This window comes from Silene latifolia, chromosome 9, assembly GCF_048544455.1.
Source record: "Silene latifolia isolate original U9 population chromosome 9, ASM4854445v1, whole genome shotgun sequence".
Taxonomy (NCBI): Eukaryota; Viridiplantae; Streptophyta; class Magnoliopsida; order Caryophyllales; family Caryophyllaceae; genus Silene; species Silene latifolia.
The window spans coordinates 27,954,748-27,970,845 of record NC_133534.1 but is presented as its reverse complement, the minus strand read 5'-3'; the positions used below and the strand labels follow the sequence as shown (position 1 = coordinate 27,970,845).

At 35.4% G+C, this 16,098-nt stretch overlaps 2 protein-coding genes across 2 annotated transcripts; both read left to right on the top strand.

Annotated features, from left to right (window-relative positions):
• Positions 1–1,212: 1,212 nt before the first annotated feature.
• Positions 1,213–6,446, top strand: LOC141599459 (mitochondrial phosphate carrier protein 1, mitochondrial-like). The gene is made up of 6 exons (XM_074419464.1): positions 1,213–1,565; positions 3,170–3,519; positions 3,622–3,665; positions 5,103–5,317; positions 5,401–5,525; positions 5,958–6,446. The coding sequence occupies exons 1-6, from the start codon at positions 1,398–1,400 to the stop codon at positions 6,010–6,012; spliced, it is 957 nt and encodes a 318-aa protein (XP_074275565.1). The 5' UTR covers positions 1,213–1,397; the 3' UTR covers positions 6,013–6,446.
• A 761-nt stretch (positions 6,447–7,207) lies between these two features.
• LOC141599458 (calcium-dependent protein kinase 26-like) lies at positions 7,208–14,719 on the top strand. The gene is made up of 10 exons (XM_074419463.1): positions 7,208–7,529; positions 7,689–7,806; positions 8,076–8,969; positions 9,797–9,940; positions 11,190–11,342; positions 11,722–11,837; positions 12,426–12,593; positions 13,039–13,263; positions 13,912–14,059; positions 14,306–14,719. Exons 3-9 carry the CDS (start codon positions 8,180–8,182, stop codon positions 14,032–14,034), a joined length of 1,719 nt encoding a protein of 572 aa, XP_074275564.1. The 5' UTR covers positions 7,208–7,529; positions 7,689–7,806; positions 8,076–8,179; the 3' UTR covers positions 14,035–14,059; positions 14,306–14,719.
• The last annotated feature ends 1,379 nt before the right edge of the window (positions 14,720–16,098 follow it).

Below are 16,098 nucleotides of genomic sequence, written 5' to 3'. Positions count from 1 at the left end.
CGAATTGGGTAGTCCTATTGAGAAAAGCTTGATGAGTTCAGCGATAATTCTGAGGTTGAGCCTTTTGTTCTCTAATTATTTTTCTACCTCGGTTTCGAGTGGTTTATGTTGGCATAAACTTTACAAGGCTCAATGGTTAATAAGTGTCTCCAAGAATCGAACCTGGCAAGGTTCACTCACAAACAAAAGCCTTAACCAACCGAGAAACATTGAATTTGTGAATATATGTGATCTCATAAATATTTATTTCTAAATTTTCATGGTGGTCACCTGCCCACCTGTACTGCCTAAATCCGCCCTTACATGATCTAGAATTCAAGTGTTTGACTCATAATAAAAACACAATGAATAATGTCAAATTTAACAACAAAATACATTTCCATAACCAGGGGCGGATCCAGGAATTCAAACTACCTGGGGCTAGATTTTAAATTTTTTATGGGATAATAGAAAAAAAATTCAGATTTGCAATATAAAGTAAAATATGAGGCATGGTAAACTGATAATTTCTAAATGTTTTTAACGGATATTCACGGTCACTTTCGTAATCTTTGAGCAAAAAAAGCTCTTAAGCACACTTCATTAATTTTTAGTGAGATTGTAATATTTATGTTGAATGGAACTAATTTATAATTGTTCTAAAAAAAATTCATTTAAATTGATGTACACTCATACTCCAATTTGAAAATAATGTACACATTTATCAAAATCATACGAGGAAAATTTTAAAAAACATATATAAATTATTGTAATGATGGAAGACGTTGGAACTTGGAAGTACAGTACTCCATTAAAAAAATTTCATATATTGATGATGGAGGGGAAGAAAAAAAAAGTAATGAAAATAAAAAGATAAATAGCTGGCAAATATTTTGTTCGCTCATGGGACTTGAACACGGATTGTCTGTGAAATAAGTGAGAATCTAACCACTACACCATCTAAATAACACTGATATTCTAATACAAGATATAGTACATATGTTTTCCCCCAAAAACTACCCGGGATTCAGCCCGAGTAGCCTAGCCCTAAATTCGCCCCTGTCCATAACATGACTTGAAAACTTAAGCCTTTATTCCCATCAAAAAGTCATTTTTCAACTCCTTCCTAAACCCCATATTTAAACATATGAACGTGGACGTACCAAGAACAAGAGATGCTAAAACTAATTCCTCACAACACTAATTATAGCCTCCTTGCCTCCTTGGCTTGCCATACAACAAGTGTACAACAAACCCTTCCTAATTCAAAGCCTTCCACAAAACAGAATCAATGACGTAAACCCAAACCAAGACAAAAAAACAACCCTTTTTACCGTTTCCTACTTTCCATCTCCCAACAATCTTGGAACATAAAAATACCCAGAAAACAATCAAATCAATCTGTGTGCGCTTTGAAGATGAACATGAATGTAAGGGAAAGATTGAAGGGAGAAAGGATAGGAGGCAGATTTTGTGAAGAATTTACAGCAGGGTATTATGGTCTATGTGCAATTAGTGGCATGCTTAGTGCTGGAACTACCCATTTGGCTATTACTCCTCTTGATGTTCTTAAAGTCAATATGCAAGTTTGTTTTCTTCTCCCTTTTTATTTTTTTTGATTTATTTTGTTCAAAGTTTGTAACTTTGCAACGAGTATTTTAAGCAAAGGTAAACAAATGATTGGGACGAAGGGAGTATTTCGGAAAGTGATCAATCATTTTATTGCATATTGATGGGTGGTTGGACTGTGGGATGCAATTGAAAATGTTGTGGGAGTTTGTTTTCTTCTTCCTTATAGCTTAAGCTTAAACCCCCTTTAAACCCTTTTAATTTTTTTGTTCAAAGTTAGTAACTTTATCTTGTATAGATGATGAATCATACATACACCCTTTCTATTCTTTGCGAGGAGTATTTTAACCAAATGTAAACAAATGATTGGGACGGAGGGAGTATTTGCGTTTGCTGATATCGGCAAGTGATTAATCAATTGAATGCATATTCATGGTTTGATTTGATTTGTTGACTATATTGTTGGACTTTTGGGATGCAATTGAAATGTTGTGGGAGTTGTATTATTATTACTAATGGTGGTCTGCAATTGTTTTTAGTCTGCAATATTTTGTGCATTGATTTACTCCCTTTGAAAAATCCTTCATATGTTTACCTTTTAAATGTTGAAATGTTGTGGGAGTTGTATTATTATTACTCTCTTTGTCTGTGTCATTTGTTTACCTTTTATATTCATTGTCAGGCGTATTTTAATCAAATGTAAACAAATGATTGGGACGGAGGGAGTAGCTGTTTTTTGTATTGGCTTTTATAGCCATTTGTTTTTTCTGATTAGTTACTTGAAGTTTAATGTCTGGATTTGGCATTTGGCTTATATGGCTGCTATATACATATGTTGCTGAGACTGCATTTTGCTGTAAATGAGCTGATTGCTTTTAATCGATGCAAATTAGGTTTCACCGTAAAACCCTCGTAACCTTAACAAGCCTCTAATGTATCTTGTGATTTGAGGTTCTTTATAGTATAGATTCATAGTTGCATCTGGGCGTTTCCATTGTGAATGTCTCTTTTTGGTAAGTTTTTGTTGTGGACTTGTGGCTAGAACACTCTTGATTCCGCTTTTGTAGGTCTTCAAAATCTTTAGCTTTACATCTCATAGGAGTATGACACTATTGTTGTTGACATTATTGGCCTATCGCTATATAGTATATACATTATACATAGGTCTTTAGGTATCGTGACAATATGTCTTATGAGGGTTCAAATCCCCCTCCCCAATATATTATACTGGCCTTGCGTCTCATTTGACACCAAAAATATGACGGTTTTGAATGATGATTTAAGTCAACCGGCCCCAAATAATCCTAGGAGTACGACATTATGGTTGTTGACGTTATTGGCTAGAACACTCTTCTCACATGGATACTTGTGAAATAACTGATGGTGGATGACTTATGAGGGTTTCTCTTGACTGCTTTTGATCCAAGTTTTCTACTTTTTAAATTTTCTGTGAGTGGGTATTCTCTGGTGATGCTAATTGCTTTCTACGGTGGCTCCAAGCATGTAAAAATAAACCCATTTGTCCACGGTGCCTTGTACATTTAATTTCACAATTACTGTAGATTGGATTGTCTCAGCTCCAATTGATTCTATCTTTTGTGCACTGATTAAAAAATGTCAGGTAAATCCTATCAAATATAATGGCATTTCGTCGGGGTTCACCATCTTGTGGAGTGAGCACGGGGCTTCTGGCCTTTGGAGAGGTTGGTCAGGAAAGTTTTTTGGTTATGGAATTCAAGGTGGCTTCAGGTTTGGTCTTTATGAATATTTTAAGAAGCTATATTCGGATGTACTGGCTACTCAAAACAAGAGCACGATATACTTCTTGAGTGGTGCGTCAGCACAAGTGTTTGCTGATGTGGCTCTTTGCCCATTTGAGTCAATTAAAGTCCGGGTGCAAACACAAACAAATTTCGCCAGGGGTTTAGCTGATGGATTTCCAAAAGTGTACAGAACTGAAGGCTTTTCTGGGTAAATACGAAAACGTAATTCTTGGTTTGCTGCTGTAAATTGCGGTTTTATAATGTTTCTTCAAAATATATAGGCAACTGAACACTGGCATCTTCTTTGCAGATTCTACAAAGGTCTTTTTCCACTCTGGTGTCGTAATCTCCCATGTAATATTCCCTTTTCTTGCGTCCAGAATTCTACTTGGTTTCCTGTGCGTCATACTGTCTCTCTTTAGCTAGGTGCGTGCGCTTGTTAGCTTGACGAGATTAGATAAATTAAACCAGCTTCATGTTTTGGATGAGCTATATGATGTTTATTCAGTGTGGTTGATTAAAGACCTGCTCATGCTATCTCTTATTCCAGTCACAGCACTATAGTGTCAGCCAGCGTTCAATCCATGGTATACTTGTTGCTGATTACCTCCCTCTATTCATTTGTGAAATCATTTTTTCTTTTTGGGACATTGAAATAAATTTACTTCCACTTTAAAGTAAGAAATGACCCTCTCAGCATGCGCTTCCGTTTGCTTGTGCGTCTCACTCTCTTCTCACATGTTTTTTCATCTCCTAAAGGGCTAAAACTATGGTCCAAAAGCAAATGTATTGAGTAATCAAGGGAGTGGAACGAGTACATGTTTTATACAGTTCTCCTGTATACTTGATAACATATCATGTGGTACTCATCTTTGTATAAACAAACAATGAAGTAGCAGCGGAAGTCAGAGTATTTGAGCTCATATGCAATCATTTTAAGGCTGTTCGCATCAAGGACCTCTTTTCATTTATTTTTTCTGATTTCATTGTCAGTGTTGATTGTGTTATGCGATATTCGTTAGTTTTCTGTCTTGACGCTGAGTGCTGATAGAATTGACACATGATTTCTGGAATTTCTTACATTGTCGATTTATGAGTGTAGTCTGATATGAAGGATTTTTCAAATTCCAATGGAATTAAAGTCTCGTTATTCTTTGGTTATGGATTATGATGGGATAAAGCAAAATGGTTCACCAACTGGCTGCGCTTATTTTTACTCTTAAGTATCAGTCATTCAATGTAGTTTTCGACCCAGTCTTCATCTCGGGTCACTCGTAAGTCGTAAACACCCTCTTTGTGTTGCTAGCATAAGGGTAAGGCTGCGTACATTCGGCCCCTCCTTACCCCGCAGTTTACAGGAGCTCTTGAGGCACATGGGTAATTTTGTTGTAGTCTTATATCAAGGATTGTGATTGCTACCACGTAAACCATGTTATATGACTCCCTCCATTTGAGTCAATAAACACCACTTGCCTTTTTTTTTTTCCTCTTGTGAGGAGTTTGAATAATGGGGTTTATCAACTAATGAGGAATATTATTTGTGGTGGCCTTATGAACACTGCATATGCTTGTGATGTTTAGTTTGAGCAATTCGGACAAACTTAGATGTTTTTGTCTGTTTTTGTGAGAGCATAGCTTTCTCTTCTGCTATCCTGATCAGGAAATTGAATAAATACGGTGTCCTCCCAACTCTCATGCAGTGTTGTGCTTTCTTGAATTGAATTTCTTTTGTCAATCTTCGGATATAGGAATGATATATATAATTGATTAGTGTCTACTATTTCTGTACAGATTCTATGGTGATGTTTACAACATTCGAGTACTCAGCCGACCTCATATATCGTAACATCATTCAGCGAGAAAAGGAGAACTGCACAAGACTCCAGCAGCTCGGAGTGACATGCTTGGCTGGGTATTCTGCTGGAGCTGTCGGTACTGTCATCTCAAATCCTGCTGATGTCATTGTTTCCTCTCTTTACAACAAAAAAGCGGACTCCGTGATTCAGGTTTGGATGCAAGAGAACCCTCATTCATACCCATCATGGTAAATGTTCAAATACTTGAACTAACATGTTTATATGTTTTTCAGGCTGTGAAGAAAATAGGAGTCTTGAAGCTTTTCACAAGAAGTCTACCTGTTCGAATTGCAGTTGTGGGGCCTGTTGTGACTATACAATGGTTCTTGTATGACACTATTAAACTTCTAAGTGGACTGTAAGTGCTTTCCTAGCTAATTTTCTTGATGAGTTTCTTGTCTGGCTTGGTGTAACACCGAATTTTGTAAAAGCCGACTTAACCGGGACTGGTGAAGTTCTAATTGGTGGTGGTTCGTTCTTTGGACTTGATTCCTTATATTAGATTTCACTTTGACCTAGACCTGTCAAACAGGATTCCGGTTCAGTTCAATTCGTGTTCAGTGTGGTTCCGGTCATTTCTGAATCAAGTTACTTCCAATTTTAATTCAGTCGTGATAAAGTCAGATTCGGGTTTTCAGTCGGATAAGATTCATTAGGGTTAAATTAAACACACACTTTAAGGTTGAAGAAAATAGCTTCCAAAATTACTTATTAAACTGCCTTAGTGTTCTCATGATTTTGTCGAGTCTTTCAGTAACTTGATGTGTTCCCGACTTGTTCTTTTTTGAAGGCCTGCAAGTGGAGGGCTTCCCACACGTGTTGAGGAATCGATTTCCGCTGGTTAACCCCAGAAACTTACGATTCTTCCAGCAACAATTTTTAGGTGAAGCGAGTACCTTAGCTAAGTACGAAGCCATAAATCCAGTGTTTTATACTGGTGACTGCGAAGTTGTATTGCATTGCTGCTGACTTTCCGAAATGATGGTTTTGAAGTGAAGAGCTATACTATATTATAGCATTGGCCTAACTGATCCTGATTATGCACATATATATCACTTCTCAGCTTATTTTCTGCAGACAAAAACATAGATAGGCGATTGTATAGATGCTGTATCTTGGATTGTATAAAAGGCCGCTTGGGCATTTAAGCTATATGCTAAAATATAGATTGGAGAGGAGATTCAATGTCGATCTTTTTTATGCTTTCAGATGATTTCGGGGTATGTATTATGTATACTGTCGTGATGTCGTCGTTTTATAGATGTCAGCTAACTTGTTCTATAAGCATGTCATCAAACCCATGGACCATTGTTGTGGCAGGTCAACTTCAGATTGATATAGTAAAACAAAAACATTTATATTTTGTGAAGAATTCCTTCATGTCGACCCACAATCTAGTTCAACAATCAACAGCACAACTTGTGCCTTGAATTTTCTGCAATTTCACAGTCGAACATTTGTATTTAGTTGTCCGATGTTAATGTAAGTTTTGTAATTTTATGCAGGATTATATGAGCAAATTCTTAAAACTTGAGGTCGGATGTTTGCTCTAGAAGAAATGTCGCACAGTAAAATTACTTGTATATAAAAACTCTTACAAAGTTACAATTACTTCGTACAATAAATTACTTGTATGAATGAACTATGTTAATTTGACACTTTACTTTCAATTTGTATTATGTCCCAAACGCCATTTAAGATATGTATTTATATTTTAGTTGTACTCACCCTTATTACGACATTTCTTCTAAACGATCCGAATGGGAAATTGCATGAGAAAGATATAGCAAGAGATCGTGTATGAAACATTTGGGACAATGGTTTCATCTTTAGATTTCTTTTTCTAAAATCTCTAAATTGCGCTTTAAAAACTTCAATATTTCAAATTTACAATTATATTTTTTGTTGTAAGAGTGCATCCACATCCGTATCCTTAGTAAACAAAGTTCTCCTGTATCTGGAATATCTCACGCTCGTCTAAGTGACATATTACAACAATGATAAAACTTGATTAGTCTACATATCTCCAATTGGTTCAACAAACACTTTTCAAACAAAATTGTCATAAATTCGCTTCCGAACTCTATTCTGAGGGCTAAATTAAATTTATTTATTAGCCCTAATAATAACCTCATCCCAAACGGTCCAAAGAGAACAACAAGCTCATAATTCAGTACAAAATAAACACTGTAAAAAAATATTTCAATTTAAGCTGGTGATTGGAGTCGTAGATTGGTTTTATTCCTCTAAAAACACATTAGGAAACCATGAGAAGAATTTGTTAACATATGGCTGAAGAAAAAGTCAATCCTTCATTGTGTTGCTTGATGAGATTGGAAAGCTACAGGTTATAGCAGAGCTGGTCAGCACCTCCTAAAAATAATTAAAAAAAAAAGACAGAAAATTTGATAAAGAAACAATCTTTAATCCCATTTTTTCATGATTAATTAAATAAATTAAATTATTTTTTTGACATCAACTATTTTTTAATCAGCTTAATAATTAATCATTTTTCTTCCAGATTTGTTAATTCCCAAATCCCAATAAACACAATAATCTGGGATCTTTCCTTTGCCAAGCTGGTTATCTCCTCTTTTGTTCATCATTGTTGCTTCCATCAATTCCTTCACTTTACCTTGGTACACCCTTTTATTTCTTTTTTATTTAATATTGTTTATGTGTAATTGTTTTATTTGCATTTTGTTGTGAAAAGAATGATGACTTTCAATGTGATTGTTGATGTTGTTGGATGGGTTTGTTTCTTTTATTGTTTGTGATCATTTTTCAGCCTTTTTATTGCAAGGCAGATTCTCATTTAAGACGGGTATATCCGTCTTAAGCTTTTGCAAATGGGTTGTTGATTTGAATGTGGAAATTAAAGCTTTTTATTGGGTTTTTGTTATTTCAGAGTAATTATATCATATTGGTTGGGTGAAAACTTTGGTGTTTGATGAGAAAGAATTGAACTTTATCTTGTAATAACTGGAGGAACTGAAGTTGTTTCATGGAATCATGGGCAATACATGTGGCGGATCCTTAGGAACAAAACTTGATCAGACTGAAAATAAGCCCGAGGATCATTCGCACACGACTAATTCCAATTCCGATTCCAATACAGTTAATAGTAATCATTCTAAGAAAAACCCTTCTGATCTTTCTCCAACTAGTTTAAAGAACCAAGAGGTTGTTAATCAGGAACTTGCCCGGGAAAACCCTCCGAAGAAAGATCATAATCCTGTTGTTATGTCCAATAGTAAAGACAATCCCATGAGGAAGCCAAATGATAACCAAGCTTACTGTGTGATGGGTCATAAGACGGCAAACATTCGTGATCTTTACTTGTTAGGCCGTAAATTGGGGCAAGGGCAATTTGGGACTACTTATTTATGTACAGAGATTGCTACTGGGATTGATTACGCGTGCAAATCAATATCTAAAAGGAAGCTGATATCCAAGGAAGATGTGGAGGATGTTAGGAGAGAGATTCAGATAATGCACCATTTGGCTGGTCACAAGAACATTGTGATGATAAAAGGTGCCTATGAGGATCCTTTATATGTACATATAGTGATGGAACTTTGTTCCGGGGGTGAGTTGTTTGATCGAATTATTCAGAGGGGGCATTATAGTGAGAGAAAGGCTGCTGAACTGACAAAGGTTGTTGTGGGGGTCGTTGAGACCTGTCACTCGCTTGGCGTAATGCACAGAGATCTCAAGCCCGAGAATTTCTTATTGGTCAATAAGGATGATGATTTCTCTCTCAAAGCCATTGACTTTGGGTTGTCGGTCTTCTTCAAACCAGGTACTAAAGCAATTGATTTTCTTTTTCACTGTCCCCGCAAAACTGTCTACCTTTTGGTATTGCTTTTACATCATTCATGATCTCTTAGTCTCTTACTAGTGGCTTATGTTTTTTAACTTCTTCATCGTTTATAGTAGACGTGAAGGGATGTGCTTTTAGATAACATTAGTGTTATTCATGGCATCGAGGTCAGTTAACCATATAATGAAAACATGGCATTCATTTAATTTGTATGACATGATGTCCAATGGTAGCCAGGGGCGCTCAAATCTTGATTATACTATATTCCTAACATAATATTCCGTCGATCTCATCTATATAGTTTTCATCTGAATTTAGTTGTCAAAAATGGTCATCTTTGATCGATATTCTCTTAGAATATACACAATAGTTATGACTTTTAAAAATTTTATTGAAAAAAATATTCAGAGCTAATCACTTGCACCAAAGTCATATGGGGACAATAAATTTTGATGGTTTTAGTACTTTCTAACTCATGATTTTTGCTGCATAGATGACACTAACATATTACTCTCTCCAATCTAGTGAGAAAGGTGGGGGTACAAGGACTACTAATGTAGTAAATTACACATGTACCCTAACAAGATTTTCAACCTAACAATCCCGCATGCAGAAATTTAGGCAACTTGGTCTTCTATTAAGTAATATTCGTCCAAAAAATAGAAATGTACACATTCAACTAAAATGACCTACAATTTAATATCAAACGATGGATTGGAGGGAGTCTGTAATGTTTTCTAGCTGTGATTATTGATCATGGAGTTTTCAACATTTTAGGACTAAATGAATGTGCTTCGTTATTACAGGTCAGGTGTTTAGAGATGTGGTTGGAAGCCCTTATTATGTTGCACCTGAGGTTCTTTTAAAGCATTACGGCCCAGAAGCAGATGTATGGACTGCCGGAGTCATATTGTACATTTTTCTCAGTGGTGTACCACCGTTTTGGGCTGGTATGTAGATCTTATACTCCCAATATCTCACATTTATCGTCTTGTTTGACTTTGGTTGTCAACAGATGTTGACTTTGACTGATTTTTCTCACATGTAATAGTCACAACTATTCAGTAGTGTAGTACGGATTAGTTGTTTTGATAAATTAAACAGCACAAATAGTACAGTTGTAGCTCTACATTTATTTGGAGAAATTGATGATCAAAGTTAAATATTGGTTTACCATTACAATCAAATGGAGACAATAAATTTGGATGGCGGAAGTATCATGCAGCTCACAAATATAATTACATAAATTTGGGTCACAAATTCTCATATGAATCGGTGTCTTGATAAGATTATCATGAAACCGACCGCCCCATATGGTGGAGTGGTTATTCTGTAATAATATCAGTTTTTAGTGGGATAATGGGTTATACTAGTTTAGCTCCCGTGCAATGTATGCACGGTATATGTGGAGTTCTACTTTTTTTAGTGTATTTTATTTATGAAATTTAAATTAATTAATCTTTTTTTTTTTTACATTTCTCATCGTTATATTTTGATTTGAAAAATCAAAGTCAAAATTGTATTAATCATGAAATGAGTATTTCAATGAAAGTTTTTCCTAATTACCGATAGATTAATGGTGTTATTTTATAAAATTTTACTGATAATATATTTTTGGCCGCAACTTTTTATCATAAAAAATCAAATCAATGAATTTTTTTCGTATGATTCTTTAAACAAAAAAAAAAATCCTTTTTAAATCATAAAAAGATTGGAGATAATTTTGTGTAGAATGTAAAATACTAAGTGACATAAATATATAAATCTGAAAGATTATGTGTATTATATAGTCCACCATACTTGTAGAATATGCTAAAAATAACTAAACTTTATTTTAGGAAATATGTTTAGGCGGGAAAATTTGGAATTTCGCCTATTCTTTTAGTAAATAGGGGATGAGTAGGATATTAAGTTATATGAGTTGGTCTCACATTTGATTTATAGGAGGCTATCTCTCAGCACAAATTCTCATTTCAGCCACCATTTATAACAAAAAGTGACTATTTAATGATAAAAAATTATAACTAAAATTGTCATTTTCTAACAATAAACTTGCGGTGATTTTTTAGCAGGAAATGTTCACATATGGTCACATTTTATCCGTCTTAACTTAAGACGGTTACGAACCGTCTGAAATGAGACTTTCCGCTCTCTCAGGCGAGTAATTGAATTTTCATGTTCTTGTGTATTCTTTCTCAGAAACCCAGCAGGGAATATTTGATGCAGTTTTAAAGGGCCACATTGACTTTGAGTCAGATCCGTGGCCTCTAATCTCTGATAGTGCAAAAGATCTGATTAGAAAGATGCTTTGTTCGCAGCCTTCAGAACGATTAACTGCCCATCAAGTCTTATGTGAGTTGTATTCTCAGTTATTTTGTGTCTAAGATAAGTACTCTTATGGAATGTTTGGTAGAGTATTTTGGAATGTATAATGTTTGGTTGGCTTACGTTGGAACGGAGTTAGATACTTGATTGATTCTAACTCCATTCCAACCTCCTAGAAATTCATTCCTTGCTCTCTCCCCAAGTTTCTAACTCAACTCCACCTTCGAGTGTAAGAGTTGATCAAACCAAACAAGTTTAGCGGGGTATGGGGATCTAAATCTCTATAAAATATGAGATTCCAGTCCACTCCATTCCATCTCATTGAACCAAACGACCCCTTAGTTAATGTTTTCCTGTAATGTTTGTGGGACTCTGCTTTACCAAAAATGCAATGGCTGTGTTATAGGTCATCCTTGGGTTTGCGAAAATGGGGTTGCACCCGATAGAGCATTGGACCCTGCTGTTCTTTCTCGTCTCAAACACTTCTCTGCTATGAACAAACTGAAGAAAATGGCTTTACGGGTATGTGATATCTAATAACCCGACTTAACTTTTGGCAACACCTATGGAATATCACTATGTTATCACAACCTTAGGCTTCATTTCATGATATTGCTGGGGCAGTCTTTCATTTCATTTCATAGTTCGCATTCGCAGTCTCTTCGAGTAACTTAATTAAGGGTCTTCCAACTCACATTAGTATGTCGTAATCACATACATACTGCTTGGTATTGTGGTCCACTGGTCCCCACTTTTATAAATGTTTTTTGTATAATTGCATTTTATAGAAGTATAGAACTGATGTTACCCAGACTCAGTCACTCAGATTCAATTGTCAGACATGCTATTTTCTGAAAATTATGTTTTTGGCATAAATGAAATGTCCAAGTGATGTGTTGTATGAGGCAACCATTGGTATCCGGACTGCGGCTATAGTAGTTTCTCGTCCTAGCTCTTGCCGTGGGTTGTCTGAATGCAATAGTTCTCCGTGAAATATTTCCGACCTGTTCTCAGCTGATATTTATTTTACAATTAAATAAAATATTCTTAGAGAAGTTAAGATACAGAAGAAATGAATTTGAACTTCCTTCCTCCATCTATTTTTGGCAGGTAATAGCTGAAAGCTTGTCAGAGGAGGAAATTGCTGGATTAAGAGAAATGTTTCAAACAATGGATACTGATAACAGCGGGGCAATTACATTTGAGGAGCTTAAAGCTGGTTTAAAAAGATATGGTACAAATCTTAAAGATACAGAGATACGTGATCTGATGGATGCGGTAATGACTTTTATATCAAACATTCTTATTTGTTTAGAAATTAGAATATATTTAAAATTTGTTAGTCTGATATAGAGAGATGGTTGAGAACCCATGATTAAGATCATTAAATATCGTTAAAAAATTAAAATGCCTCATATAAAGTCTCTTCCCCTACATTTGTCACGCGGGTTCCTTTTTTCGCTCTCGTAGGAAAAGTGTCGGATTGGTAAGGGCGGTTAGATATTTCATACCCATATCCTTGAGTGTTGTGTCGCACACGGATGCGGCACTAGGCCCTAGATATCAGAGTCGAATGAACATAATAATACAGTCTTGTACACGATGATAGATTGTGCGAACTACATCAAAGTGAAAAAAGTTATATTTGGATGGTTGGTGTTTGTATTTTAGACTTCAGTTTCCTTTGCTAAGCATGCTCTACTCCAAACCATTTATCTTGCAGGCTGATATCGACAACAGTGGTACTATAGACTACGGGGAATTCATTGCTGCAACTATTCATCTCAACAAGCTTGAGCGAGATGAACATCTTATGGCCGCATTTCAGTATTTTGACAAGGATGGAAGTGGATCTATTACAATTGATGAGCTCCAGCAGGCCTGTATAGATCAGGGACTTAATGATCTATTCCTTGAAGATATAATTAAAGAGGTGGACCAAAATAATGTATGTTCTCTTCTGACTTTGAGATGTAGATATTCTGAATTTACCGAGTTTCTGGAAGGCAAACCATAACGACATTACCCGAGTGGCTGTGCTTGTGTAATTAATACAGACTTTGTACCCAAATGACCCAATGAAAATTTATGTCAAAAATTGCATTGAGTGAGTACTTTTTCACAATAAAAAGGACCGCCACTTTAAGTAAGCCGTTTTGCTTTATTCTATAATAATCCAGAACCGAAGAATAGTTAGTCTGTAACACTATAAGAAGTGAAATTATTATAATGACAAATAATAATTGGATTTTCCATATTTCCAATGTAGCCAAAGATTCATTACTCTTTGGTTCTGGATTATGATGGAATAAAGCAAAATGGCTCACTAAAGTGGCTGCCCTTCTTTCTCTTGTGAAGTAGTGGCCCTTTGATGCAGTTCTCGACGCAATTTTCATCTTGGGTCATTCGGAAGCAGCCTCTCTGTGTTGCTAACACAAGGGTAAGGCTGCGTACATCCGACCCCCCCTTACCCTGCAATTTGCGGGAGCCATTGAGGCACTGGGGTAATGTTGTTGTACAAATAATAATTGGATTTGTGCGTTTGTTTTGCTCACATTGTCACCGCCTTTGTTTTTATGTTTTAACTTAATTTCAGGATGGGACAATTGATTACGGGGAATTTGTGCAAATGATGATGAAGGGCAATGGTGGTATAGGAAGAAGGACAATGCGCAACAGCATAAATATGAGCATGAGAGATGCCTCTGGTGATGTCTAGCCTTTTACAGTTGTTCCACGAGATGGTATCATATTTCCTCTTAACTTGGATTGAATATTGCACCTGTACATTAGCGTGGTCTATTGTTGGTTTAAATAGATATATCTGATTGTTAGCCCTTTTCTATTCACATGAAATTTACTTCAACTGAGTTCAGCTTAGCTCGCAAGTTTTATTATTTTGAGAACTTGTACCGTTAATGTATTGAAATTGAGCTGCTGCGACAAACTCTGGAATTTATTCAAGATGGGTAATACTGTAAAATTTGCAGGACTGTACAGCAATGGATAATAAAGGCGTGACGCGTAGTTTTGTTTTTCCTCACTCGAGTTCTATGATGGTATATTGTAAAGGTAATATGGTTTGTAAACTGTCAATGACGCGCAGCGCCATGCTTTGAGTAGTCGAAAACAACCCCCTTCAACTGTTGTATATATTGACCTGCATTCTTTTGGAAGATTAAGGTTTGATCAACTACAGCTTCTTTTTGTTTGATGGCTCAGTCCTAGTTTTGTGCTTTCGAAAGACTATTTGGGAGAAAAGAAAAAAAAATTGTTCAATTTGATAATGTTACCAATGTGATTTTAGAAGTGCTTTTTGTATGTTGATTGTGTAAGATTAACGCGTGCATAAACTCTTCTTGCTTCTTTGTATTGTGAAGTACGAGAAGGTTGATTTATTTTAAGATGTAATTTTCATTACGAGTCTGTAATCATGTGGAAAACGTCTCTTTGTTTTTAAGACTGGGGTAAGACTGCGTATATTCACCTCAGCGGCACTGCCACAAGCGAAATCATTCAGTATTAGGGGCTGAAATTTTCGACGCTAAACCATAGCCAATGCTGAAAACTCAGTTTAAAGCATGTGGCCTTGGGATAAATTTTACACATACTAGTCCATGGTGATGGCGGAGGCCATGATTTGAAGTCAGCGGGCAAGGGCAAGGGCAATTAATAGTATAAGGTAACCTTGAGAAAAAAATCGAAAATTTGGACAACTTTTTTCTGTCTACACAACAGGCTTGTCATATTGAGACAATACAACTAAAATTCAAATAAAAGCATCGAAATATGAATTCTTTACCAATTTGAAAATTTGCTTGTAAAACTTGTAATCCATATCTTATTATAGTAACAATTATTTATCATTATCGTTCATAATAGCGTAGACTAATATTCCATGAACAATAATGAAAATACATAAATAGATAGCTCTAAGGATACTACTAGTATTATTCTGGGTAAATCAACGTTTACCAAGAGTGATTTCTATAAAAGATCCATTGTCATTAGAAACCCAGCGGTCTTCACACTGATTATAATCAGCGTCTTGAGGCAGAGCACATGCGTATGTATGTTTCATGGTGGTACCTATAAACTCGACTTTTACTAGAATATTACCATTGTAGGTTGATAGAGTCGTATCCTTGATGCGTTCTGAACCAACATCAATTCGCCAATAATACTCGTCCCCTCTATCGTCCATCCTTACTATCACAAAACAGTAATCTTTTTATTGAGAATTAATTTGATATTGCAATATTGCATGTAGTTCTATTCTATAATGACTCTGTATTTATACTGCATGGTAAAAGTTTTTGAGGAAAGTGTGTATAAGTGAAAGTTTCCTTAATCAATTATTATTATTCTTCATGATTATGGATATTCGTATCATACGAGATATCGAAATTATTTTTATTGCATACTTTTGGATTTTTCAGTATATTCAAAAGATTTTGGACAGATTTTGAAGATTTTAAATCTTTTAATTATCAAGTTTAAGGAGAAATTGTGATTCATCATAAGGTGTACGATGATATGGTAGGTGCACCTTCGATTTTTTTTCCAAGTTTTAGGCATACTCAATATTTCTCCGGTTTGAAGAATTATTTGCAAGTATTTTTATGGAAAAATACTGCTTTAGACTCCAAAAAATACACTCCCTCCAATCTCCATCCAATTGTTACTTTTATATTTTCCTTTTTATGAGAATTATTATTATTATTATTATTATTATTGGTTCAAATGAACGCACTTATATCACGGTTAAAAATTAAAACCCCAA